This window comes from Equus quagga, chromosome 17 (genome assembly GCF_021613505.1).
Source record: "Equus quagga isolate Etosha38 chromosome 17, UCLA_HA_Equagga_1.0, whole genome shotgun sequence".
Lineage (NCBI taxonomy): Eukaryota > Metazoa > Chordata > Mammalia > Perissodactyla > Equidae > Equus > Equus quagga.
The window spans coordinates 7,010,669-7,037,464 of NC_060283.1; the positions used below are offsets into that span (position 1 = coordinate 7,010,669).

General features: G+C 53.9%; 1 protein-coding gene across 2 annotated transcripts; it reads right to left on the bottom strand.

The window, feature by feature from the left end:
- Nucleotides 1-1,172: 1,172 nt before the first annotated feature.
- CAPN1 (calpain 1) lies at nt 1,173-26,265 on the bottom strand. Of its 2 annotated transcripts, none has more exons than XM_046643885.1 (22): nt 26,131-26,265; nt 24,502-24,769; nt 24,274-24,343; nt 23,901-24,019; nt 22,271-22,404; nt 22,014-22,182; nt 21,060-21,143; nt 20,626-20,711; nt 20,217-20,291; nt 19,919-20,079; nt 7,894-8,072; nt 7,030-7,041; nt 6,024-6,235; nt 5,903-5,942; nt 5,252-5,317; nt 5,117-5,174; nt 4,199-4,263; nt 3,744-3,812; nt 3,417-3,495; nt 2,681-2,797; nt 2,286-2,344; nt 1,173-1,933 (listed from the first exon to the last, which is right to left on the bottom strand). In XM_046643885.1, the coding sequence occupies exons 2-22, from the start codon at nt 24,766-24,768 to the stop codon at nt 1,907-1,909; spliced, it is 2,148 nt and encodes a 715-aa protein (XP_046499841.1). In that variant the 5' UTR covers nt 24,769; nt 26,131-26,265; the 3' UTR covers nt 1,173-1,906. The 2 variants fall into 2 exon arrangements, with proteins under 2 accessions (XP_046499841.1, XP_046499840.1); XM_046643884.1 differs by lacking the exon at nt 26,131-26,265 and adding an exon at nt 25,479-26,008.
- Between the last annotated feature and the right edge of the window lie 531 nt (nt 26,266-26,796).

Sequence of the window (26,796 nt, forward strand, 5' to 3'; positions counted from 1 at the left end):
CCAGCAGTAAATGAGCACCATAGCCACCTTCCCCTCTTTTCTGGAGGCCACTGTGAGTCATCTTCAAGAGCCCAATTCCAGCCTCAGCACGTGGGACCCAGTCCCTGTCACGGGCTCCACTGAGGCCAGAGCCTTCACTGCTCGGTGGTCAGATAAGGGGGTACTAGTGATTGTGACTGCTTGCCCCATGCCCACTTCCTGAGAAGTCAGGAGACACTTGGGAAAAAAGTCCTCTAAAAATGCCCCAGAAGGGCAGCCAAGAGAAAGCCCTGCTACCCCGGTCCCCACCGCAGGCACTCTCAGCCTCAGAGTGGGGCTTCAGGAGGGCGTAGGGCCCCCAGACCATCTAGACCCAGTGTTCCAACCTTCTCATCAAAAAAACCCCAGAGAACTCTGCCGCACCGCCCGCCCGCCCCCCCACCCCCCGCTCCCTCTGGCCTCTCTCAGACCACCTCAGGCTCCCAGGAAGCGAGGGGCCACTTCCCTTATGGATGACAGCGAGGCCCAGCAGGACCGGGCCAGGCAACATGCAGGCCCAGGACAGCCCACTCCAGGCCCTGTGGCAGCCTGTGGCAGGTGGTGTCCAGGCAGTCGGCCACTCGGGGCTCCAGCTGGGGCTTCACCCAGGGCTCCCAGCAGCCGAGTGGCCCCCACCCTCCACCTGGGCTCCGTCAGCCTTCCCCTGCAGATCTGCCCGTTTGTGGCTCGCCCACCCCCACAGTCCTATCCCCTCCTCCACCCCCACCTCAACCCACTCTTATCTCTGGTAAAATAGGCCAGGATCCCAGGGGGGCTGGAGCGGCTTACATAAGCTGCAGGTGTCTGGGTCACAAGGGGCAACCCCCCACCACCCCATTAACAAAGGACCTGAAGGAGGCTCTGTGCTCTGGGGAGCTTCCTAGGGGGTCGGGTTTGTGCTAAGTACAGGTTTCGGGTTTCAGGCAGAGCCACACAGGCTGGAGTGCACTGGGCAGGCCTCCGGGGCTGTGAGGAGGCCGTGTAGGACCAGCAGTGTGGCCCTGCCCCTCAGCCCGGGCACTATCCTCCCAGATGCCCAGTACTCCAGCAGCGGTTCCAGCCTCTGGGGGGATGGGGAAGGAGATGGGGTGGGGGGGGGAGGCCCCAAGCAGTGGGCAGCAGGTGTTGGCAGAAACACACTCCGGAGACAGAAGGGGGGCCTTTTCCTTTATTATGTGGGGTTTCTCTGCATGGAAACATGAGACCCGCCCCCCGCATACCCAGGTACCTCTGGCACCCCCCATAACTGGTACACCAGTGCCTGAAGAGTCCCCTTTAAAATCACCAATATAAAAAAGGAGGGAGGGAGGGAGGGGGCGAACAGCTGACCATCCTCCAGGCCAGGTGGCTCCTGGTTGGCAGGCAGGGCTGGGGGGCAGGCCGAGGTGGGTAGTGGCTGCTGCACAGGAAGGAACAGGTGTTCCCAGCCTCGGGGAGGGGGCTCCACACACATAGACGCGGACTGCGCAGGGTTAGTGGTTACGTTTAAAGTCCGCAGGTGAGGCCAGGTGGGTGGGCTTGGGGGTGGCCTTGGGAGTGAGGGGAGGCGACACATCAGGATGCCGAGAGGCCTGGGGCTGTCAGCTGCCCCTGGAGCCCCATCCTGAGGCAGGAACAAGCAAAAGCTGCCTTCCTGGCTTGGCGATGGGATGGGAGGGAACAGCAGAGTCCATCCTAAGCTCGCGGCCGCTGGAGGCAGGGAGGGCCACATGGCTCTGCCCGTGCAGAGGAACCGCGGCGCCTGGGAGGTGAGGGACAGGAGGATGAGGCCGCTTCCTGCTCCGAGAAAGGCACTTGCAGCTGGTGTGGCCTGGTGTGGCATGGCGGGAAGGCATGGCTTGGCAGACGAGAAAGGGAGAGGGGCGCAGCAAGGGGGCCTGGCCCCGCCTCAGGCAAACATGGTCAGCTGTAACCACTGCCGGTTGGAGAGGAGAGAGGGGTGCGGTCAGCGGGGACACAGCAACCCCAAGTCCAGCCTCCCAGCCCCACAGCTCGGGAGCCACACCTCTTCCCCCCTCTGAGGGCAGGTGGGACACAGAAGGCACTGCCTTGCCTCCTCCAGCCCTGGGAGACCACACTGCTGGCTCCTGTAGAGGCCGCCAGGCTTGGCCTCCCTTCCCAGAGCCCAGACACCCCCAACCCGGCCTTCCAGGACTCCAGGTGGCCCAGCCGGTAGGGCTGGTTCTGAGGCCACAGGCTCCTGCCCCAAAAAGGCAAGAAAACCCCCCCACTGAGCACCTTCACCCACCAGCCAAGGGCGGCCCCACCTTAAACAAGTCAAAGGTCACGACTCCATCCAGATCTGTGTCCAGAGTTTTGAAAAACCCTGTATGTTCAAGAAAAGATGACGTGGGCTGAGAACTCAGTGGGACATTCACGCAAGGCCAGGACCAGCCCCGTCCTGCCTCACCGCCACCTCCCCACAGCATCCCAGTGTCTCCCTGCTGCAGCCGGGCAGCGGCTCTCCCTGCTGCCTGAGGGCCCCTCCAGAGCTCCCTCCCACCCCAGGCTCCCGGCACTAAGCCCGCGGGGCGCCCGACCCCGGAGACCCTGGCATCTCTGGCACGCGCCATGGCATGGGCCTGTGGCCGTCCTTCCCACCAGCTCGTGGGGGACGAGTGTGAGATGGAGCTGGAGAACGGAAGGAGGATGGGACACTCACGGAACATGGTCTCCAGCCGCACCAGGCAGCACACGAAGTTGTCAAAGTCCACGGCCAGGTCGGGCTCCGAGTAGCGGGTGATAATGAGCTCATACAGCTTCTTGTTGAGCTTGAAGCCTGGCCCGGGAGGGTGGGTGAAGGTCAGGGAGACACGGCATGGCCCGAGGGGACAGGGAGGGGAACTGGGGCTGCGCGGGGTGAGCCCCAAGGCTCGGGGCAGGAAGACTTCCAGAGCAGAGCCAGGAGCTGGGAAGGGCTGGGCAAGCAGGTGCCTGTCCCAGAGGGCCCTCGAGGGCCCGGACTGCCCCAGGGAACCAGGCTGGCCACCGAGGGCCAGGGGTCCAGTTTCACTTGCTCTGGAATCCCAGGCCTCATCCTGACATGGGACTGTGAAGATGAGCCCTGTGCCTCTCTCACTGGAGACTCTAGGGCTCGGCTCCAGCCCTCCCCGGCTGTGTGGCCTCAGGCCACTTTTCCTCTCTGGGCTGCGCTTTGTGCACAATGTGGATAATAATAATAATGAAAAAAAAAAACCCTACAAAATGCTGATAAAGCACTTTCCTCAGGAACCATGAGAAAAAGGCAAAGGTGGCTGTTACCACATCACCACCACGGCCACTGTCACCCCAGGGACAAGGGCCAGCGGGGTGGGCCACCGCCCTGGGTAGCTGTCAGGGAGGCGGCCTGGGGCCATCTGTCTGGGGTTCCAGAGGTACTGCCAGCCCCGGGGCCTCACCTGCAGACTCGATGGCCATCCGCATCTCGTAGGCGCTCATGCTGCCCGACTTGTCCAAGTCAAACTTCCGGAAGATGGACTGGGGCGGGAGCAGAGGGTGAGGGCTAGGCCGAGGCATCAGCCCTCCCAGGCCGCCCCAGGGTGAGAGGTTGTTGAGGGTGGAGGGGAGAGGCCCGGAGGATGGGTCAGTTGCTGGGATATGTCGGCTCCGAGAGGCAGACCCAGGGTGGAGGGCCCAGCCCACACAGCCGTCCTGGGGGCCTGCGGCCCGGCCTGCCTGCTGTGGCTGAGGCTGCAGAGGGAGGGCGCCCAGCAGGGACCACCTACCAGGTAATTCCGGATGCGGTTCCACAGGATGTTGAACTCCACCAGGCCCAGCTTCCCGTTGCCGTCCCGCTGGGGGGCCGTTAAGAAGGTAACTGCACAGCTTGAACCCAGCCCGGGGTGAGAGTGAACAGCGGGGAAAGGCCGAGACTGGCCACAGAGAGAGCAAGACTCGGGGAGGAGGGGAGAGCCCGCGCACGGCCAGCCCGCAGCCAGGCCGGCCTCCCTCTCTGAATCAGGGTGGGCTGGGAGGGGTACAGAAGAGCACCAGCCTCAGGGTCACCCGGGGGACCCAGGCCCTGCTCCACCTTTCACTTGACACGAGGCCCGAGCCTCAGTGCAGCCTCCCAATCAGTGTCCCTCCAGCTCCACAGGGCTTTGTCCCTTCCTCCACAAAGTTCCAGGAACAGGGAACCCAGCGCCCCTGTACGCCTACACCCCAGCGAACGGGGGGATACGTCCATGAGGTTCACCATGCTGCGGCACGACTCCAGGCTGAAGCCCTTGGTCCGCAGGTCTTTGTCTGCAAGAGAAGCAGTTCCGGCACCTCAACCCAGCGAGCTCCTTGGGCCTGCCCCGTGCTGGGGGCACCGCGTGGGCGGACGTCAGGGAAGCACCAGCCCTGTCCCCTGGTGTGTGAAATCTAGCTGAGCAGGTGTGTAAGATTATTTCTGTCATCGGCAAGAACAGTTTAAAGCATTGTAGCAGTCAAGCCGGTGTCCCACTAGCCATGTCAACACCACGATTAGACCAGAGTAAAATGACCCGACTCCTAAGAAGTGAAAGAAGAGCAGTAGAAACACGCAGCAAAGCTGCTCACGGCAGGGCTGGGTCTGCAGCAGGCCCCGAAGGCTGAGAAGAGGAGGAGAGGGGTTCTGGGCCAAGGGAGCAGCCCGGATGGAGGCTGGAGGTCAGAGGGCAGCGGCAGGCAACGGCACGGCAGTTCAGGGAAGGCAGAGCTGCTGTGTGGCCAAGTCCACTGGCAAAGGGGAGGCTGGGGGGCAGCCGCCATCCGTTGTGCACACTGGGCAGTGAAGACAACCACGCTTCTGCTCCCAAGCCACTCGGCCTGGCCCGGGGGCGTGTCTTCTGGAGGAAGGGTGGCCTGTTTCTTGGCACTAATGTGCTGTCAGCCAGCTAAGCTTCTAACCCCACCAGGGCACACGCTCAGGCACAGAGAATGGGGTCCAGTGAGCAGCGTCAGGAGTTTGGGAGGAACATGGGGGCGCAGGGCTCAGAAAGGCAGTGGAGGATTCCCCCCGACGAAGACCAAGGGGTCGGGTTTGGCTCAACGTGGGAGCAGAAGCCTAGATTCTGGAGTTTGGAGGAAATGGGGGGCAGGACGTGGGTGGACAGCAGCCGCTGGGGATGCTCACGTTTGCTGATGATCCTGTTGAGAATGGTCTGCAGCTCCCTGACGCTGATCTCCATGTCCTGGGGGAAGAGAGAGCTTGGCACCTGCCCTGGGGAAGGGCTTCCCCCCGGGGCCCCGGAGCGCCCCCCACACCTACCGCCCCGGCAAGTTGTCTGAAGAGGTTCTTGAAGGTCTCGTCAATCTCCTGTTCTGACAGCACTTGCTGGATGGAGAAGGGGGAGAGCAGGTCAGGGGTGCCCCAGCCCAGCCCCTGCCGGGGCAGCAGCTGAAGACAGGGCTGGGACCGCTCATCAGCTACGTGTCACTTCACTTCTCTGACCCTCACTCTTCTCCTCCGTAAGATGGGACTCTAGTCCCCACTGTACCCCCTGCCCAGGGCTCTTGCAGCCTAAAGGAGGAGGCGGCAGTTCAGCTCAGTGATGAGGGACGGCTTTGGATTCCTGTTGCACAGCCTTGGGGAAGCCCCTTGAGCTCTGTGAACTTGAGTGTCCCGCTGAGGGGAGATGACCAAGGCACCCTGACCGGGCTGTTGTGGAGGACATGGGGTGACCCAGGTGAAGAGCTCAGCACAGAGTGAAAGCCCAGGGACCCCGTGCCACATCACCACATGGACCTTTGCAAACTGTAAAGTGCTGGGCAAACGAGGGATTAGTGTCACTCTCATGACTCCTGTCAGGAGGGGCTCTGCCCTGCCAGCTGGAGCCCAGGGGACGGGATGTCTAGGTCCTTATCACACACCTGGGGTGAGGGAGAGGAGGAAGACGCCTGGTGGGGACAGGGCACGTACCTCATCAGGGAGATTGGCCTGGATCTGGTCGTCCAGCTCCCTGAGAGGGTGGGGAGAAAGAGGGGTCAGTTGGGAGAAGCAGGGGGGCCTGCAGGGGAGGGTGGGGGGGCCCTTGACTCACTGGGTCCCGGCTTTCTTCTCCGAGAAGAAGCGTAGCACGAAGTCGCCCTCCTTGTTGGGCTCGAAGGTGGACGGTACCACCACGTACTCCCCGGGCGGCAGGCGGAAGCGGGTGCTGACCTCACGCAGGTTGATGAACTGCTCTGATCGGGCCCGCGACGAGTTGGCCAGGAAGAAGTCCCGCTTCAGGTGCACGGCCGGCTGGCCCACCAGCTGGCGGGAGGGAAGGAGGGGGCGGGGGCTGCAGTGGCCGACTCAGCCCACCCCTAGACCCCGACCCAGACCCCAAGGCTCCAAGTTCTGGCTAAGGGGCTGGAGAGCAGGGTCACGGCTCAGTCATCCGCAGGCTGCATGACCCTGAGAAGTCACTGTGCCTCAGTTTCCTCATCTGTAAAATGGGGTAACACCCCTGCCTGCTGCATAGGGTGGAGGTGAGGAGATAGTGGACGTGAATGCAGACACTGTGCACCATGAAACAGCACGCTCATCATTATCACTTGGAGTTTCCCCAAGTCAGACACTGCAGGGCGCTTGACACGGGCACCTCATTTACAGCTCACGACGGCCCTGTGAAATGGAATTCTTGTGCCCACTTTACAGACACTGACACTGAGGCTTAGAACTTAAGCAACTTGCTCAAAGGAGCAGAACCCCTGGCTAGACTGCCGCCTGCCCCCTCTCAGTGCCCCAGGGGCCTCAGCCAGCACTCACTGGGTGTGAGCGGTGAGACAGGAAGAGCTCATGCATGTGTGGTGGGCGGGGCTCCGAGGGCCAGGGTTCAAATCCAGGTCCCTCACTTACTACCTGCTCTGACCCCAGGTGAGCAGGGTTTGTCCTGCCCGCTGAACAGCGGCCGGGGCCGGGGGAGCACTGAGGGAGCCATCAAACAAGGTGACCTCTTGGTTCTCTACGTGTGCCGTCCTGCTCCCCTCTGGACGCCGTCAGGCCAGTCAGGCCATGTGCGCTCAGGGGCATGTGAAGCCAGGTGAGCCGGGTGCCACACCTACCTCCCGAGGGACCTGCAAGAGAGACAAAGGACGTTAGAGAAAGTGTGCTTGGCCCATGGCTGGGGGTGCGGTGCATGCTGGGCAGGGCTCCTGAGTTCTTAGAGGCAGGGCCCTGGGCCTGGGGCCAGTAGTGACCCAGACCTGTCTTCACACCAGCCAGGAACCCCAGGACCCCAGGAGGGGGGCCCAGGCAGGGCCCTCTTTGTCCCTGGAATGCCCTGGGCCTCAGCTCTGAATCAGAGCTGCCAAGGTGGGCAGCTGCGATGTCCTACAGCTAGGGTCCACACCAACCTGCTGCCAGGGGCTCTGGCCCGAGGCCGAAGCCGCGGCCATCCTTTACCCCTACCAGGGAGGTCTGGAAGTTTCTGTCTCTCTTAAATACACTGCGTGAAAGAGGGCCCTCCATAGCCTGCCTCGGCTTCTGCACTTCTAAGCCAGGGAACTCACTACGCTCCAGGGCAGGCCGCTTGCCCACTTCTTTCTGAAGCTAAGCCAAAATCTGTCCCCCGGAAGCTGCCTCCCAGGTGCCAGCTGAGCCAAACCCCTCTTCCCAAGAGGAGCCCTCTGGCCTCCAAGGATAGGGGAGGATCCCAGGATCGTCCTCCCCTCCCCCGCCTCAGAGGATGACTTTTAGGCCCCGGCCCACCCCAAGCCTGGCAGAGGGCCTCAGAGGTGCCTCCCAGGGGCTCCTTCTAGGGCTTCCTGTCTGAGGGGTGTGAGTGGCCCCAGTCCGCTCAGGATGGGTGGGCTGGCGGGCAGCAGCGGTGTCCTCTGGCGCCCCCTGGCAGAGCTTGCCTGCAGTGGGGTGACAGGCTGGCTTTCGCTGCAGGGTTCTATGCGGATGCGCCGGGCCCACCACCTCACCTCGTAGACCGCGAAGCCAATGGTCTCCATATCGCGGCCGAAGCGGCGCTCGCGGCGGCGGTTCTTCTGCATGAGGGCGAGCACGAAGCTGCAGCCTGACTCGCGGCCCCCGTAGTCGTCATCCGGGTCATCTGGCTCCTCCAGCTGGATCTTGAACTGAGGGTTCACCCAGAAGGTGGCTGCAGGAGGTCGGGAGGTGGGGAGGCGGAGATCAGAGGAGGGTCAGAGCACAGCAGCCTTCCCCTCCCCCATGTGTCCCTCCATCCATTCATTCATTCAACAAATATTACCAAGTGTCCACCAAGGTGACAGATATGCAGTGGGGACATACATGGTCCCTGCCTTCATGGACTCACATTCCAGAAGGGGAGGCAAAGTACAAGCAAGTCAGGTTAATTAATAGAACAATCACGAAGAATAAGCAAGCTGGACTTGTCAGGGAAGGCATCTTTGAGGAGGTGACATCTGAGCGGAGACCTGAAGGGAAAGCCCTGGGAAGCAGGAGCCAGGCAGAGGGACAATCAAGAGCCACACACATGGCGGGACAGCCAGTGTCCAGTGAGGCTCCGGGCTCCGGTGAGTACAGGGTACCAGGGAGGTTGCAGAGGTTGCAGGAGCTGGGTTGATGATAAGGAGCACAGACTGAATCAAAGAGCAGAAGGGCCTCTTGCCGGGCTTGGACCAGCAGGGGCAAGACTGCATGAGTGACAAGGACCTGCATGTCCAGCAGTTTGGTGATTCAGCCGCCGGAACAACCCCCCTGACTAAAAACCACCAAGTGCTGGAGAGAATAATCAGAATTTCTTTTTAAAGGCACTAATAAGCCACAGCATCCCCCCACCGATTCCCCCCAAATTTACATTAATCCAAAAGATAGATAACGTGTTGGCAAGGACGTGGAGAAATTAGAAATTCAACACGGCTGGTGGGAATGTAAAATGGAGCAGCCACTTTGAAAAATAGTCTGGCAGTTCCCCAAATGGTTAAACAGGGAATTGCCATGACCCAGCAATTCCACTGCTAGGTCTACAACCCAGATAAATGAAAACACGCATCCACACAAAAACTTGTACGCGAATGTTCACAGTAGCACTACTTACAACAGCCAAACGGGAGAAACCACCCAATTTTCCACCAACTGATGAAGGGATAAACAAAATGTGGCCTAAGTGAATAATGGAACATTACTGAGCAATGAAAAGGAACGGAGTGCCAATCCAAGTGAACCTTGAAAACATCATGCTAAGCGAAAGAAGCCAGACACAAAGGACCACATATTGTATGATTCCCTTCATATTAAATGTCCGGAACAGGCAGATTCATTGAGACAGAAAGATTAGTGGTTGCCTGGGCATGAGGGGGAGGACGGACTCAGGAGTGACAGTTACGGGGTGTAGGGTTTCTCTTTGGGGTAATGAAAATGTTGTAAAGTTAATGTGATGAACTCACAACTTTATGAAAACACTAAAAGCCACAGTGGATCCGACACTTTACATGGGTGGATTATCTAGCATGTGAATTATATCTTAACAAAGCTGTTTAAAAAAATAGAAACTAGATGGGGCCAGCCCAGGTGGCATAGTGGTTAAGTTAGGCGTGCTCCACTTTGGCGGCCCAAGTTCAGTTCCTGGGCATGGACCTACACCACTCATCGGTGGCCACCCACATACAAAATAGAGGAAGACTGGCACAGGGCGAATCTTCCTCAGCAAAAAAAAAAAAAAAAAAAAAAGGAAACTAAGAGCCGTGCAAGATAAACAATGTCAAAGGACTTCTGTTGCCTCCTGGAGACCCTAAGTCCAGGGTCAGGAGATAAAGTCCAAGAGGAGGTTCCCTCAGTAAAAGTGGGACCCAAGCAAGGAACACCAGCAGCACATGGGTGAGAGAAAAGTAAACTGGGAGGGAGGAAGGGAAAAAAATTCTCCCTGAGAATTTAGAACCACAAGCCAGCCTTCACGTGAGCTTGCAGTTTTAACTCATGCCGCCTGTGAGGTCTAGGAAAGCGTAAGGAGAGAGTTTATTTTTAAAAGAGTTCTGGGTTGGTAGTATCCCAGGCGACTGGCAGAAACACTCTGGAAGAACTTAACTTCATCCAAGGACTCAAGGAACTCCCAGAGATGAACTTCTAGGCCAAGTGAGATGAAAACCTCACAATGACACAAGGCAGGACGACTGAGAACCAGCAGCCATGAGGGACAAAAACCAACCCACCAAGACTTCAGATAGTGAAATTATCAGACACAGAATACAAAAGACTATGCTTACTATATTTAAAGAAATAAATGAGAAGCTTGAAAACCTGAGCAAGAATGAATACATTTGAAAGACAGTCATTAAAACTCTGTTAAGGGGCCAGCACAGTGGCATAGTGGTTACGTTTGGGCACTCCACTTTGGCAGCCCAGGGTTTGCAGGTTCAGATCCTGGGCATGGACCTAACACTGCTCATCAAGCCATGCTGTGGCAGCATCCCACATAAAACAGAGGAAGACTGGCAACAGATGTTAGGTCAGGGCCAACATTCCTCGCCAAAAACAAAAAAACTTCCAGAAATAAATTTTTCAATTGAAATTAAGTACTTGTTGGAAGGATTAATCAACAGATTTGACACAGCAAAGAAGAAAACTAGTGAATTGAGAATGGATCTGAAGAAACTACCCAGAATGCAATCCAAGGAGACAAAGAGATGGAAAATGTAAGCAATGTCAAGAGATACAGAGGTCTGAGTGAGGAGATCCAGCTTACAACTGACTGGAATTCCAAAAGGAGAAAATAAAGAGAGTCAAAGCAGGGGATATTCTAAAAGATCATGGCTAAGAATCTGCTAGAACCATTGAAAGACATCAATCTTCACAGCCAGGAATCTCAACAAATCCAAAGCAGAATAAAAAGAAATCTACACTTCGACATGGTCAAATTGCAGAATGTCAAAGAAAAATTATCTTAAAAGAGATAATAGACAAACCATTTCGAAGATATGCTAGACAGACTCCTGACTTGCAGAGCAACAACGAAAGCAGAATAAAGAGTAACAGCATCTTCACTGGGTTGAAAGCAACGTCAATACAGAATTCTACATCCAGAGAATTGTCAAAAATGAGCATATTATAAAGGCATTTTTTGCAAATATTGAGAAAGTTTATTACCAAAAGACTCTCACTAAAAGAAATACAAAAGGATGTATTTCAGGCAGATGGAAATGATCTTAGATAAAAGGTCTGAGAATGGTGAGCAAAATACTGTTATTATATGGGCAATCCAAATAAATACAGACTATATCAAATAATGATGATGACGTTTAATTAATGGCAGAAAGAAAACTGTTTAGAATTAAAATACTAGTTGAAAACAGCACATTAAATTAAAAGAGGGGTGATTCAAGTTAAATGTTCTAAAGTCTTTGCATTGTTCAGGAAGAGGGTAAAGATACTGATCAATTAACTTCAGAATTTATTTAGCAAGCTCTTATGCTTTCCAAATTCACAGAGGGAAAAACTGGTAGAGAAAAGAAAAACTCAATCCAAGAGAACGCATAGCAGGAGGGACAAACAGAAAACGCATGCTAAGTTTGCTGAAATAAATACAAATAAATCAGTAACCACAGTGAGCGTAAACGGATTAAACTTTCCGACCACAGGACAAAATTTCTCAAACTGGATTATTAAAAAAGCCAGCTGCAGGCTGTCAACAAGAGACAGCTACTAAAACACTGAGCTGTAGAAAGATTAGACACCAGTGTAACAAGACACAGCACAAAAACCCTAACCAAGAGAAAACTCGAATAGCTATAGGAACATCGACTGAAAGAGACTTGAAAGTAAAAAGAATTATTAGAGATGAAGGTGGTCACTAGGTAACGAAAAAAGGTGTAATTTACTAGGAACTGCTAAGAATTCTAAACTCACACCAAATTTCATAGCTCAAAATACGTAAAGAAAAATAATAGAAAGAAATAAAGGAAGAAATTGGCAAAGGCACCAGGATGGTGTGAAATTTTATCATCCCTCTTCAGGTAAATGATAGATTAAGCAGGCAACACAATAAGTTTGGTACAACGAACAATTATAGAACACAGCCTCTAACACTCAGAGAATAGTGTTCTGGTCAAAGGAACAGACTTCAGGTCCACACCTCCTGGGTTCCAATCCCAGCTCTGCCACTTATTAATGACTTTGACAAACTGCTTCTCTGTGACTCACTTTCCTTATCTGTAAAATAGAGAGTAACGTTTATCTCGCAGAGACAGTGTGAAAGTTAAGCAAATTATATTTAAAATATCTGGAAGAGTGCTTGGTATATAGCATGCAATAGACATAACCATTAGCCAGTCTTTCTGGAAACGTGAACATCCACGTAACCCTATATGCTGGGCCACACCAGCTTCTGTTCATTTCAAAGCTATGATCTCATGCAGATCCTATATTCCGGCCACAAAGAAATTAAGTTAGAAATCAATAATAAAACAACTACTAGGAGGTAGTAACTGGGAAGTTTTGATTACTTATTCAATCTCTACATTGTTACACGTCTATTCAGATTTTCTATTTTGGTTCTTTCTTTCTAAGAACTTGTCCATTTCATGGAGGTTATCTAATTTGTTGGCATACAATTGTTCACAGTACTTCTTTACAATCCATTTACTTTTGTTAGTGGTAGTGATGTTCTCTCTTTAACTCCTGATTTTAGTAGAGTCTTCTTTTGTCTTTTCTCTTTTTTTTCCTTAATCTTCTTTCTTTTTTACCGCCCTCCCAGACCCCTCGTCCGCAGGCCTCACCCTCCGTCCTGGCCACCCCCCCCCCCACCCCCCCCCCCACCCCCACTCCCACCCCCTTCCTCCTGCGGCGCGGCCCCGCAGGGAGGCGAGCAGCTCGCGCAGCAGCGCCGTGCGCTCGGGGTCCAGCTCGTCCTGCTCGAGCAGCGCCGAGAAGAGGTCCAGGCCGCGCTGCACCCGCTCCAGCCTCCTCTTGCCCACGAGGCCCTGGCACAGGAACTTGAGCTCGGTCACCTCGCTGCTCGACAGGTCGGCCGACACGGAACGCAGCAGCACCAGGAACTGACCCATGGCGGCGGGTGGCCGCGGGGCCAGGTCCAGCCCGGCCCGGCCAGCCGCCCGCGCTCGGTAACGCGACCCACTACTCCCCGCTCAAGCGCCGCGCGCTGTCTCCCGCGCGCCACGCCCCCCGCCCGGAAATCCGCTCAGCGCCCGCCCACCCGACATGTCGCGAGAACGCCGGGGCCCGCGCATGCGCCTGGAGCGCGACCGTAGGCATTTGCTTTTTCCCTTGTTCAGTTTGGCTAAGTTTGTTAGTTTTGCCGAGCTTTTCAAAGAACCAAGTGTTGGTTTCGTTGATTTTTTTCTCTATTGTTTCTCTATTCTGTATTTCATTTATCTCCTTTACTTCCTTTCTTCTGCTTCCTTTGGGTTTAATTTGCCCTTTTACTAGTTTCTTAAGGTGGAAGATTAAGTTATTGAGCTCTGATCTTTCTTTTTTAGTATAGGTAGTGTCTTAATTACCTATGTGATTTCTTATTTATATTATTTCTTTTTGATAAACTAACTCATTCTGTGAGGCCAGCATTACCTTGATACCAAAGCAAGATAAAGGGATCACAAGAAAATTATAGACTAATATCACTTGTGAATATCGATGTAAAAATCTTCAGCAAAATACTAGCAAACCAAATCCACCAATATGTTAAAAAATTATACACCATGAAATAGGATTTATCCTAGGAATGCAAGATAGTTCAAATAAGAAAAATCAATCAATGTAATACACCACATTAATAGAACAAAGGGAAAAAACCACATGATCATCTGGTTGATACAGAAGAGGCATCTGACAACATCCAACATGCATTCATGCTAAAAACATTCAGAAAATTAGGAATAAAAGGGAACTTCCTCAATATAATAAAGGTTATTTATGGAAAACCCACAGCTAATATCATACTCAGTGGTGAAAAACTGAAAACTTTCCCCTAAGATCGGGAACAAGACACCTGCTTACACCACTGCTATTCAATACTGTGGGAAGTTCTAGCTAGAGCAATTAGTCAAGAAAAAGAAAGAAAAGACATCCAAATTGCAAAGGAAAAAGAAAATGATTCTTAGTAACAAGAAAGTTACTAAGCTAACAACAAATTCAGCAGAGTTGCAGGTTACAAGATCAAGACACAATTGTGTTTCTATCCCTCAGCAATGAACAAACCAAAAAGGAAATTAAGAAAACAATTCCTTTACATCCTTTTTCATAGACGTGGAAAAGCAGGTTCTCAAATTCATATAGAATTGTAAGGGGTCCAGAAGCCAAAACAATTTTGAAAAAGAACAAAGTTGGAGGACTCACACTTCCTGATTTCAAAACTTAGTACAAAGCTACAATAATCAAAACAATGGTACTGGCATAAGAATAGACATATAAACTAAAAGAATAGAACCGAGAGTCCAAAAATAAATCCATACATTGATGGCCAATTGGTTTTTGACATGGGTGCCAAGACCATTCAGTGGAGGAAACAATAGTCTTTTCAACAGATGGTGCTAGGATAACTGGATATCCACACGCAAACGAATAAAGTTGGCGCCTGTCTCACACCATGAACAAAAATTAACTCAAAATGGATCAACGACCTAAATGTAAGAGCTAAAACCATAACACTCTTAGAAGAAAACATAGGGCTAAATCTTCACGACCTTCAATTTGGCAATGGATTCTTAGATATGATACCAAAAGCGTATGCAACAAAAGAAAAAATAGAACATTGGGCATCATCAAAATTTAAAACTTGTGTGCTTCAAAGGATACTATCAAGAAAATAAAAACACAACCACAGGGGCCAGCCCTGTGGCCTAGTGGTTAAGTTCAGCGTGCTCCATTTCGGCAGCCCAGGTTCAGTTCCTGAAAGTGAACCTACACCACTCATGGGGAGCCATGCTATGGCGGTGGGTGACCCACATACAAAACAGAGGAAGACTGGTGCAGATGTTAGCACAAACATCCACAGAATGGGAGAAAACACACGCACATCATCTATCTCATATGGGTCATAGCCAGAATATATAAAGAACACTTACAACTCAACAATAAAAAGACAACCCAATCTAAAAACCAGCAAACTATTTGAAGAAACACTCCAAAAAAGATATACACATGGTGGATAATGCATGAAAAGATACTCAACATCATTAGTCATTAGGGAAATGCAAATCAAAACTTCAATGACGTACACTTTACACCCACTAGGATGGCTGTAACAAAAAAGATGGACAATAACAAGTGTTGACAAGAATGTGGAGGAATTGGAACCCTCATATGTTGCTAGTGGGAATGTAAAATGGGGCTGCTACTTTGGAAAACAGTTGGCAGTTCCTCAAAAAGTTAAACATGGAGTTACCATACAACCTAACAATTCTACTCCTTCTTACAGACCCAAGAGAACATACACTCACAGAAGTACATGGACACAAATGTTCATAGCAGTATTACTCTGAATAGCCCCAAACTGGAAACAACCCATCAACTGATGAATGAATACGCAAAATGTGGTATATCCATACTATGGAATATTATTCAGCCATCAAAATGAAATGAAGTACTTATACACTACAACACAGATGAACTTTGAAAACATTATGCTAAGGGAAAGAAGCCAGACAGAAAGGCCACATATTTTATGATTCCCTTTATATGAAATGTCCAGAACAGGCAAATCTATAGAGACAAAAATTAGATTAGTGGTGGCCAGTGGCTGAGGGCATGGAGCTAGGGAGTGACTGCTAATGGATACAGGGTTTCTTTTGGGGTAGTGAAAATGTTCTGGAGTTAAGATACACTTGGAGGGAAATTTACTGTTTTAGGTGCTTACATGGAAAAAAAAAAAACCACCTCGAATTAATGAAATAAGCATCTAATTTAAGGTCATAAAATAAAGTCTAAAAACAAATCCAAAGAAAGCAGAGGAACGAGATAATGAACAGAAAAGCAAAGATTAATGATATAGAAAAAAAACTATACAAAGGATCAACAAAGTCAAAAGTCACTTCTTTGTAAAGATTAATATTGACAAACCTCAAACAGGATTAATAAAGACAAAAGAAGGGGCTGGCCCGGTGGCGTAGTGGTTAAGTTTGCGCACTCCACTTTGGCGGCCCCAGGTTCGCCGGTTCGGATCCCGGGCATGGACCTAAACACAGCTTGGCAAGCCATGCTGTGGCAGGTGTCCCACACATAAAGTAGAGGAAGATGGGCATGGATGTTAGCTCAGGGCCAGTCTTCCTCAGCAAAAAGAGGAGGATTGGCAGCAGATGTTAGCTCAGGGCTAATCTTTTTCAAAAAAATAAAAAACAAAGGCAAAAGAGGCAGTGCAAATAAGCAACACTATGAATAAAAGAGAAGACATCTTTACAGATGGGGGTATCAGAATATATTAAGGATAATGTTACACTAATGATTCTGAAAACAGATGCAAAGGATAAACTCCTGGAAAATACAACTCATCAAAATAGGCTAAAGAGGAAATAGAAAACCCAAATAATCCTTTCATCATCAAAAATATTTGATATCAAAAGTTAACTTTCACACTGCTATTCAACACTCTATAGTCCTGGCCATCATAGTAAACAAGAAAATGTAACAGAAGTTAGAAGAATTGGAAAAGAAGAAACACATTTATCATATTTGCAGATGCTATATTGTCAATTAGAAAACCAAAAATAATCTACAGAAAAATCAGTAAAATTAATTACAGTTTAACAAGTTTTCTGGATACAAAATAACTTGAAAAGGTCAACTGCGGGGCTGGCCCCGTGGCCGAGCGGTTAAGTTCGCGCGCTCTGCTGCAGGCGGCCCAGTGTTTCGTCGGTTCGAATCCTGGGCGCGGACATGGCACTGCTCATCAGACCACGCTGAGGCAGCGTCCCACATGCCACAACTAGAAGAACTCACAACGAAGAATACACAACTATGTACCGGGGGAGCTTTGGGGAGAAAAAGGAAAAAATAAAATCTTTAAAAAAAAAAAAAAAAAAAAAAAAAAGGTCAACTGCATGTTCCTGTATCAGCAGCTATTACTAAGGAGACGTAATTTTGAAAGCGATACCACTTACAATAGCAACAAGATGACAGAGTACCTAGGACTAAATCTCAAAAGGATGTATAAGCTCTTTATGATGAAAATTACAAAATTTTATTGAAAGACATTGAAGAAGGCCAAAAGACATAAAGATATGCCACATTCTTGGATAAGAAGACTCAAAATAGTAAAGATGTCAATTCTCCCCCAAATCGGTCTATAGATTCAATGCAATTACAAGTTAAAATCTCAGATGGTTTTTCATAGGACCTGGTAAGATGATTCTAAAATTCATATGGAAAAACAAAAGGCAAGAATAGCGAAGAGACTCCTGAGGAAGGAATTTTCCCAGTCCAACAGCAGGACTTCTTCTAAATCTATAGCAATCAAATCAATGTGCTCTTGGCAGACGGATAAATGAAGGGACAAAATGACAAGCCCAGAAACAGATCCCTACATATACGGACACTGTATGACAGAGCTGGCATTGCAGGGCAGCAAGGAAAGGACAGATTTCTCAATAAATGGTACAGAGAACAGTGGTTATCTATTTGGAGAAAAACTGAAATTGGATCCCTATGAGGGAGAATTCTTCAAAACAGAGGGCTCTGAGCCAGGTTGAGAACAGCTGGAGGATGCCAGACTTGAGAAGAGAGTGGTGGTGGATTTGGCAAAGCCAAAGCTACAAGTGCCCTTCAAAAGAGCAGTTTCACAATAGAAAGAATAAACAAATGGGACTTCATCAGACTAAGGAGCTTCTACAAGGCAAGGGAAAACAGGATTGAAACAAAAACACAACCCACCAATTGGGAAAAAAATATTTGCAAATCATATATCTGACAAAGGGCTAATCTCCGTAATATATAAGAACTCGCACAACTCAACAACAAAAAATCAAACAACCCAATCAAAAAAGGGGCAGGGGATATGAACAGATATTTCTCCAAAGAAGATATACGGATGGCCAATAGGCACATGAAAAGATGCTCATCATCACTGATCATCAGGGAAACGCAAATCAAAACTACACTAAGATATCACTTTACACCCCTTAGAATGGCTACAATCACCAAGACAAAAAATAACAAATGTTGGAAAGGATGTGGAGAAAAAGGAACCCTCACACACTGCTGGTGGGAATGCAAACTAGTGCAGCCACTATGGAAAACAGTATGGAGATTTCTCAAACAATTAAAAATAGAAATACAATATGACCCAGCCATCCCACTACTGGGTATCTATATCCAAAGAACTTGAAATCAGCAATCCAAAGAGACCCATGCACCCCTATGTTCATTGCAGCATTATTCACAATAGCCAAGATGTGGAAGCAACCTGAGTGCCCATTAACTGATGATTGGATAAAGAAGATATGGGGCCCGCCCCATGGCCGAGTGGTTAAGTTCCTGCACTCTGCTTCGGCGGCCCACGGTTTCGCCGTTTCAGATCCTAGGCGCAGACATGGCACCGCTCATCAGGCCATGCTGAGGCGGCGTCCCACATGCCACAACTAAAATATATACAATTAAAATATATACAACCACGCACTGGGGGGATTTGGGGAGAGGAAGCACGGGGAAAAAAAAAAGATTGGCAACAGTTGTTAGCTCAGGTGCCAATCTTTCAATCACAACTATTGTTAAATTATTTCCCAAACTGCTTTTGGGGCCTTGTTTTCTTTAATAAACCTTAACATATTCCCAGCAGCGTGGTGAGGATGGAAGCTGGACTGGAGGGGGTTAAACATTGAGCAGGAAGTGAGAAAGGAAACAGGGAGTGTGGCAATTCCTGAGAAATTTTGCTTTGAAGAGGGGCAGAGAAATGGGTGGGGAAGTGGTGTCAAGAGAGGGCCGCTTTAAGAGAGGCAATTCTCCATCGGGACACAGGAGGTGAGGAAGAATGGGAGGTGAGGGAGAATGGGATCCAGAGCAGAGGTGGGGGTCCCCACGAGCAGGGACACTTCTGCCACTGTCACGGGCGGGGACGCAGTAAAGAAGGGCACAGTTCCAGACAGCCTGGGGGATTTGGAGGTGGGCATATGAGGGGGTGCCCTGCCTGATGAGGTCTATCTTTCAAGGAAGGGCAAGGCCGGGTCCGCAGATGACAGTGACAGCAAAGGGAGGTTTGAGAAGAGAGTGCGGGCGTTAGTAACTAGCAGTGGAATTGCTGGGGGCCACGCAGAGCGGTCACTTGAGGTTTGTGGCTGTGCATTTACAGAGGAAACACTGCCCCGGTTGTGTGCTTTCTCTCCAGCCACATTCCGTGGATCCGGAGCCAATGGAGAGGGTTCAACTAGGATTGGGGCTGTGCCAGCTGAGAGTGTTTGCAGGGACAAGACGAAACCAGGTAAGGAGAGACGACAACAGGGAGGTGAAGGATGGTGCAGTTGTGGGTTCAACAGTTAGTTCAACAGGCCGATGACTGCACAGGAAGGACAAGGGCGGAGGTCAGAGTGGGATGTTGGGAACAGGTTCCCGTGTGTCCTCAGGGTGGCAGCAGAACGAAGGGGAAGGGAAAGTTTGCTGCAGGTGAGGCTGGCAAGGAACTGAGAGGCCAGGCTGTGGACCGAGTCATCCACATGGATCCAGAAGCCCTGGGAAAGGTGACAGAAGGATCACGGAGGAAGACAGTGGGCCAGGAGGAAGGTCTCCGCATGAAGAGTGACAGGAAGGTGGTTGATGGCAACAAAGCCTTCTCCCCTAGTTAGCATCCTGGGCTCAGGCCCCAGGATGGTGTGTCAAGGAGGCTCTTTCGAATGGCCTCCTTTCAAAGACATTCAATACTTTATGCCTTAAAGCCAATTCGAGAGGGCAGCACAACTATCTCTATTTCCGAGTGAGGAAACTGAGGCTCAGTGAGAAGAAGCATCTTGCCTGAGGCCCCCCAAGCCAGGAGGCAGCACAGCCCAGACCCCGCCTCTGCACCCCTGCGCGTCCCCGCGCTCGAGTCACCTGGGTAGTTCCGGCAGCCCCCCGCGGTGCTCCCCCGCCGCCAGGTGCCCTCGTAGAGCGTGGTGTTCCATTTGCGGAACTTCCGGCTCTGGAGCGCGTCAGGCGTCAGGTTGCAGATCTCCAGGCGGGTGAACTCACGCATGAAGTCTCGGAATGACATCCTAGGGGGCGAGGTGCCGGCATGAGCCAGGGCCCCCAGCCAGGGCACAGAGGGCTGCGGCACGCGCTGCGTTTGTGGGGATTGGGAGCTGGGGTGCAAGGCCTGGAAAGGGGCCAGGGCGAGAAGGCCGCTGCTCACCAGAACTCTCCGTCCTCCATCTTGACCCGGAGCTGCTCCCGTTCGTAAGGGTCCACGTTGTTCCACTCCGAGGAGCTGTGGAGAGAAGGGCACTGCCAGGGGCTCGTGGACATTGACCAGCCTGACCTCTGTCCCTGGGGCCTGTCCTCCCCTAGCCTAGGTCAGGAAGGCTCCTCAAGGTTAAGCCCCAACATCCCAGTTCCAGGGGTTGCCTTGTCAGGGCCTGTCTGATGCCCTGAGGATGCTCACAGGCTGGGCGCAGGGCCTGCACAGCCCGTGCTTTGTCAGGGCAGTTGCCAGACCCAGTAACATGAAGATGGGCCCCTCTGCTCAATCCTGAGCCCACCCCGGGCTGGCAGAGCCCCAAGCAGAAACACCAGTCAAGCCTCCCCAGCCAGTGTCCCCTCACCCATCACTCCAGGCTCCTGTCCACTCCACCTCGCCCCAGGGGTTCCGCATCCGGATCAGGCTCACCATCTGGCCCTGGTAGTTAACCTGTTCCCCAGAGATCCCATCAGCGCCTGCTCTGGCATGCTCTTTAACACCCCTCCCCACCACCCCACCCTCGCCAGCCCTGCTGGCACCCAACACCACACCACGGGAAATACAGCCTGGCCTCCAGGAATTTACTACACACACAAACTGCAGTAAATCAGGCCCAGATAAGATAAACATCTGAGGACAAGAGTCCCCAGGATACAGATAAGGTGCTACAGGAGGGCAAGGAAGAACCAGCCCCTCCCACAGCCCTGGGCACAGGCAGAGGCAAGGAGGCAGGAACCACCCTGCAGGGAGGGGCCGCCGCCTGCCCCCACCCCCCACCCCCACCCCATGGGGCTGTACCTGCTTGGCCCCAGTCACAGAGTAGGCATGGCCCTTCACCAGCTTCTTGAAGGTGACGGCCTCCATGTCCAGAACGCTGGAGATCTGCAGAAAGACACATGCACTGTGGTCAGGGGCCCAGTCAGCGTCCCTACCGTCGGTCAGGAGACAAGCTCCGAGTACTCACGGGTCTTGAACATTCTCCTATGTGTACACAACAGCTATTGGGAGTGGCAGGCAGGGACCCTGATCCGATCTAGTCTATCACCCCCATACATCGACACCGCCCCTAGAAAGGGGGCCCCCCGGGTACTCCACTAATGCTACCACTGGTAGGAGGGCCTGGACACCCCACTGACACTGCTCTGGCCAGAGCTGGCCACACCCTGAGTGAACATGCATGTGGCACACACACACCGCCATGCATAGCCCCCCAGGGAGCCACAGGCCCTCAGAGGGCCTCATGTAGAAGGACACAGGAGGTGGAGAAGAGGGGTGAGGACAGGCTGATGTCAGCTAGGACTGGGGAAGAGGGTGGGGACAAGGTTAGAGCTGAGGATGCAGTGCTGTTGGGGGTGGAGGCGGAGATCAAGGATGAGGGGGTCAGGGATGAGTGGTGGGAACAGAAGAGCAGAAAAAGTGAATGGACTGAGTACAGAGCAAGGCTGGGGCCCATAGGATCTGGGACCAGGGAAGAGCTGAGGTCTGAGGCTGGTGAACTGGACAGCGGATGGGCATGGTGTTAGATGACAGGAATGACACCAGGCATGGAGGTGAAGGGTGGGACCGAAGTGATGGATAAGGCTGGGTGAAGATCCAGAGATGATGTGAGGCGAAGGATGGGGTCTGGAGCCAAGCCTGGGATGAAGATGAGGCTGGCCTGGGTTGGGAGAGGGAACTGCTGGAAGAGGAGACTCGGGTCATGGGTCAGGGTGTAAAGGTCAGGGCAAAAGAGTGAGGGCTGGGCGCACTCACGTCAATGGAGCAGCCCAGCAGGGAGCCTCGTTCCAGCGCCTTGAGGATGATGTGGTAGAGATCGCTGGGCGCCTTGCGCAGCTCATACCACTCGGTGACCCCGCCTGTAAAGTCCTCAAAGCCCTCTGAGGTGCTGCCCCCCGAGAGGGCCTCATAGCTGCCGTTCACCCTGTGGATGGCCCCAGGTCAGCACTCTGGCACCAAGCAGGACCCCGCACCCAGGGTGGCCTGGAGCTGTCACCTGGGCCCCTACTCACTTGGCATAGGCCTTCTCGAGCAGGGCGCTCCAGAACTCGTTGCCTTGGGCAGAGTGCACGAACACCAGCTTCCCGTCCTTGGTGGGCAGCAGGTCATCCACGACCACGTCCACCCACTCCCCAAACTGCCACAGCTGGGGAGAGGGGGATCACAGTGAGTACCGGCTTCGGGATCCTTCAGGCCTGAGTTCAGGTCTCAGCTCTGCCACTTACTAGATACCTGATCCTAGATCATGTATCCTAGATACAGAACCCTGAGCAAGTCATCCTTTCCAAGCCTCAATTTCATAAAAGGGAACAGCAGTGCCTTCCTCACCATTAAACTAAACAAGATCACAAAGGCAAAGCTTATAGGGCAGCACTATTGATATTTTTGAAACAGACGAAGAAGCCTCCCCAGGTATGGAGAAGTTGAAAGCCCTCGGGCCTTGGCTCTTCTGGAAAAAGCCCCCCTTTAGGCCATGCCCCTCAGTTCTCTCCCCATTCTAGGCCAGGGTGCGTGTATGGAAGGGGTGGGGTGGATACATATGTAAATTAGATGTGGAACAAAAACCACAAGATGGGCGGGGCTCCTGCAATCATGGGGTTTGCTTCAGACATGCTGTGATGGGCAGATTGCCCAGGGCGGGAGTCGTCAGGCGCCTGAGACCAGAAGCGAAAAAGTGATACCGGGGCGCCGAGAGTGCAGAACTATGGGACCAGAACAAGGGGAGGAGGTGGGCCCAAGTAGCGCGGGTTGCGAGGGGAGTGTTGAAAGGGCCAATCAGAGGCTGGGGAGGATCGGATTGGAGGAGTGCCAGAAGTGGGCGGGGAAAGGGCGGAGAGACCCCGTCCCTGCGGACTAGCGTGGGCAGGTGGGGCACTCGGCCTTTGGCCGCACAGTGGTCCTGTGGGCCGTCTCCTACGCCCCAAGGCGGTTGAGGATGGAGTGGGGTAAAGGGCTCCCTGACTAGGCGAAAGGAGAGGACACCCGGGAGTCCCGGGGGCAGGGCTGGGGCCACTGGGGCCAGAGGGTGTAATCCAGGGTTGCTGGGGTGTGGCTCTCCCAGCACCAGCTCATTGAGAATTCATTAGTGCGACTTGAAAAATGGGCCCTGTGCGCAAATAAGGTCAGGAAAGTCTTATTTAAATAGATTTGATCCCCAGTCTGTCTTTTCTGCAGGGGTCTGTCAGAGGCTGGAGGATGCCAAAGTGCAGGAGGAGCTGGGGGCGGGTGGGTGGGGAGACTGCTGCCAAGGGTGGAGATGGCCACATGGGCTGGTCTCTTTTCCCCGGTGGAACACTCCTTCTTTTTCAGGTGGGGGAAACTGAGACCCTGGGGAGTAAAAGGATCTGTCCCACAGGATATAACACAGAGATCTTTCTACGCTTCCAAGCGCTTTCTCGTCCACCTGCACAATGACCCAGGAAATCTGCCAGTGGAGAAATACCTGCCCAACCGTTTCACACATGACAGATCAGAGAAGGCACCGAGAGGTCAGATACTTTACAGGAGGGTGGCCCCCGCAGGGTGTGGCCCTGGGCCACCCTCACTTCAGACTGCGGTGAGTCCTCAGTCCTCACCTCCTCCCGTGCCTGTTACCCCTATGTCCCCCACCCCCTGGTGCCAGGTGGGTGCGGGGCTCCTCACCTGGAAATGGAAGATGCCGGCATAGCCATTCTGGAAGCTTTGGCCATGAGGAACCACTCGGTGCAGGAGGGTGTCGTTGAGGGTGAGGCAGGCGATGGCAGCCAGCAGCCAACAGTCCCCTGGGATGGGAGGGACGCACGTCAAGCCTGCTCTACGAATCTGCTCCCAGTGGTGCACATGAATGCCCATGCTGGGGAGAACCCGAGGTTCCCCTCAATTTACAGAAAAAAACCAGGAATCTGGGCAAACCAGCCCCAGCACTGATAGCCAGAGCCTGTCTGGGCTTGCAGGAGGGAGGGGTTGGGGCAGAGCAGGAAAGAATGGGCATGAGGAACTACCACAGAAGAAACATCCAGAAGCCCCCAGGGCCTACCCAGGGCTCCCTGGCAGATGTCTGTGCGGGTAGCTCCATCCACGATGAACTGGGGGTTTGAGAACAGCTCCTGCAAGAGACCCGGAGTCCTGTCTCTGGGCCAGCCCTTCCCAGAAACTGAAACCCAGCCACCCTGGACCCCACTCCCCACTAGGACCTGGAGTCTTGCACACACTCCTCACCCAGGATCAGGGGTAAACTGAGTCCACCCAGGGTGGCCCCTCTCACCGTGGGACGCTTCCACTTGATGCCATAGGTTTTGGAGGAGTTGGGGCCCAGTTCCTTAAAGCCCAAGCTTTGGGGCACTGGGGGGAAGGCCTCATCACGAAAGAGGACCCCACTCTGCAGGCACTGAGCCTGCAGCTGGTCATAATTCTGGCCCAAGTACTTGATGGCGTTTTCATGGCGGCCCAGGCCCAGCTCCTTGGCCCGGTGCTTCTGCACTTGTGCAGACACCCCGGTGCAGTATATTGGGGTGATGATCTCCTCAGCCATCCTGCGGGACAGACGTGCCTGCTCAGAACGCAGGCCTTCCCAGGACTAGAACTGGGGCTTCTGCCAGTCCCTGCCCTCACTTCCTCCCCAAACCTGGGCTTTCTCTACCTCACTGCTCGCCTCACAGAACTCAGGACTCTCTGCAACACCGCCCCCCCACCCCCAGGCTCCCAGAATGCAGGAGAGGGGTTCCCCAGCCCCCAGATGCGCTGGCCACCATCTCTCCCTTCCCAGATTCCCATTGTTCTGTGCCTGCAGTCCTGTGGTCAGCCAGCCTGCAGGTGGGGCAGGGCGGAGCCCCGAGATGGTAACACAGGGAACCGGGAAGGTACAGACCCCAGGGAAGGCCTCTGACCTTATTTGCCTGCTGCCTGTAACCCCCTCCCCAATCTAGCCAAGCTCCTCCGCACTGGCCCTTTTCCCTGGCTTGGGGGCTGAGAACTCCAGGCAGTCAGACCCCTCCCCAGGCTTCCAGAGACGGGTGATCAGGGTCGCTGGGCCTCAGATCCTTCCCCTCCAGCCTTCCCCCAGCCCAGCCCCTGAGACAGTGCTGAGCGCAGGCTCAAGCGGGCGCTGGGCTCTGCGACTTCCGAGCCCCTGGCCTCTGGCCCTGTCCCAGGCACTCAAAAGACAGGGGGAAGGGGCAGCCCCTCAGCCCCAGACTAGTGGCCGCGGTCGGGGAATCCTGGCCTGGCCACCCAGCTCCTTACCTGGGGGAGGAGTGTCTGGGAGGGTCGCTGCGGTCCCTGCGGCTCGCTTCCCTGGTGGCAGCTCAGGGCAGGGCCCAACCAGGAAGAGCGCTCCTCCCCGCCCTCCTCGGGCGGCCCCTCCGCCCTCCTCCCCCCTCCCTCCTCTTCCTCGTCCTCCTCCTCGTCGTCCTCGTCGTCCTCCTCCTCCTCCTTCTCCTCCTCCTTGGGGTCCTACCCCGGTTCCTCTCGTCTCTCCCTCACCTCTCGGGCACCTTCTCTGACTATCTCTTAGTCTCGGTGTCTCCCGGCCCCTCCCTCCGCAGGCCCGCGGCCAGCTCCCAGAGAGGACAAATTAGCAAAAGGCAGAGTTGTCCCCAGGGAGGGGCCAGAGCCTGTCGGGGTGGGAGGGCTGGGGCCCGACGGAAGGGCACGGCGGGGGAGGGGTGGGGGAGGGCAGGGGTATTTTTAACCAGGGGCAGCAGCTCGAGTTGCAAGGCCGAGCGGCCCCACCCCAGGCGGCAACCCCGGAGGGCATTCCCGGGAGATCGGGCAGCAGCGGCGCCGCTCCCCCCCCCCCCCCCCCCCCCCCAGCCCCCGGCCCAGCCCCGGCCCTCCTCCGCGGGCCCGCAGCTGTCCCCACCCCTCGGTGTCCCCAGCGCGGGGCCGAGATTACCTCGGGCTGCGGCAGCTGCTCGGAGGAGGGGCCGGGCTGGCGGTGAGCGGATCTCTGCCGGTCGCTCGGCACCCGGCAGCCCCACCCGCCGGGTCCGCGCCGCAGCCCGGCTCCTGGGCACGGCCGGTCCCCACCCCCGCGCCCTGGGGCGCAGGCTCGGGGCGCCGCCACCCCGCCTTAGCGGCTCCGTGAGCCCGGGCGGGGCGCGGGGAACCGGCCCCCAGGCCGAGGCGGGCTGCGCGACCTTGGATGAGTCCCTGCCCCTCTCGGCCCTGGTTTATGGGACGGAGCTGAGCGACGGTGGGAGCCCGTCTTTTCTCTCGCGCCCTGGGGTTTCTTGAACCGGGAAACTGCAAGAGGTGGGCATCCCTGCCCTCTCCCCAAGCCCATTGGGAGCGCCCTGTGCCGCCTTACCCAGGAGGGGGCGGCAGGCCCCCCCAGGACCCAGAGATCCTGCCTCTGGAACTGCTAGGAGCTTAGGAGCTGGAGAGCCAAGAAGTCGGGGCGAGGGGGACTGCGGCGGGCGCCCTGCTGTGGTCTTCTCACCGACCTCGGGGCCTCGGCCAGCAGCTGCTGCAGCCCTTAAAGGATGTATTCACGAGCATTTCGTTGAGGAAACAGTGCAAAGCTCTCCTAGGATTTTAGGGCCCGTGACCCCAAGAAGGG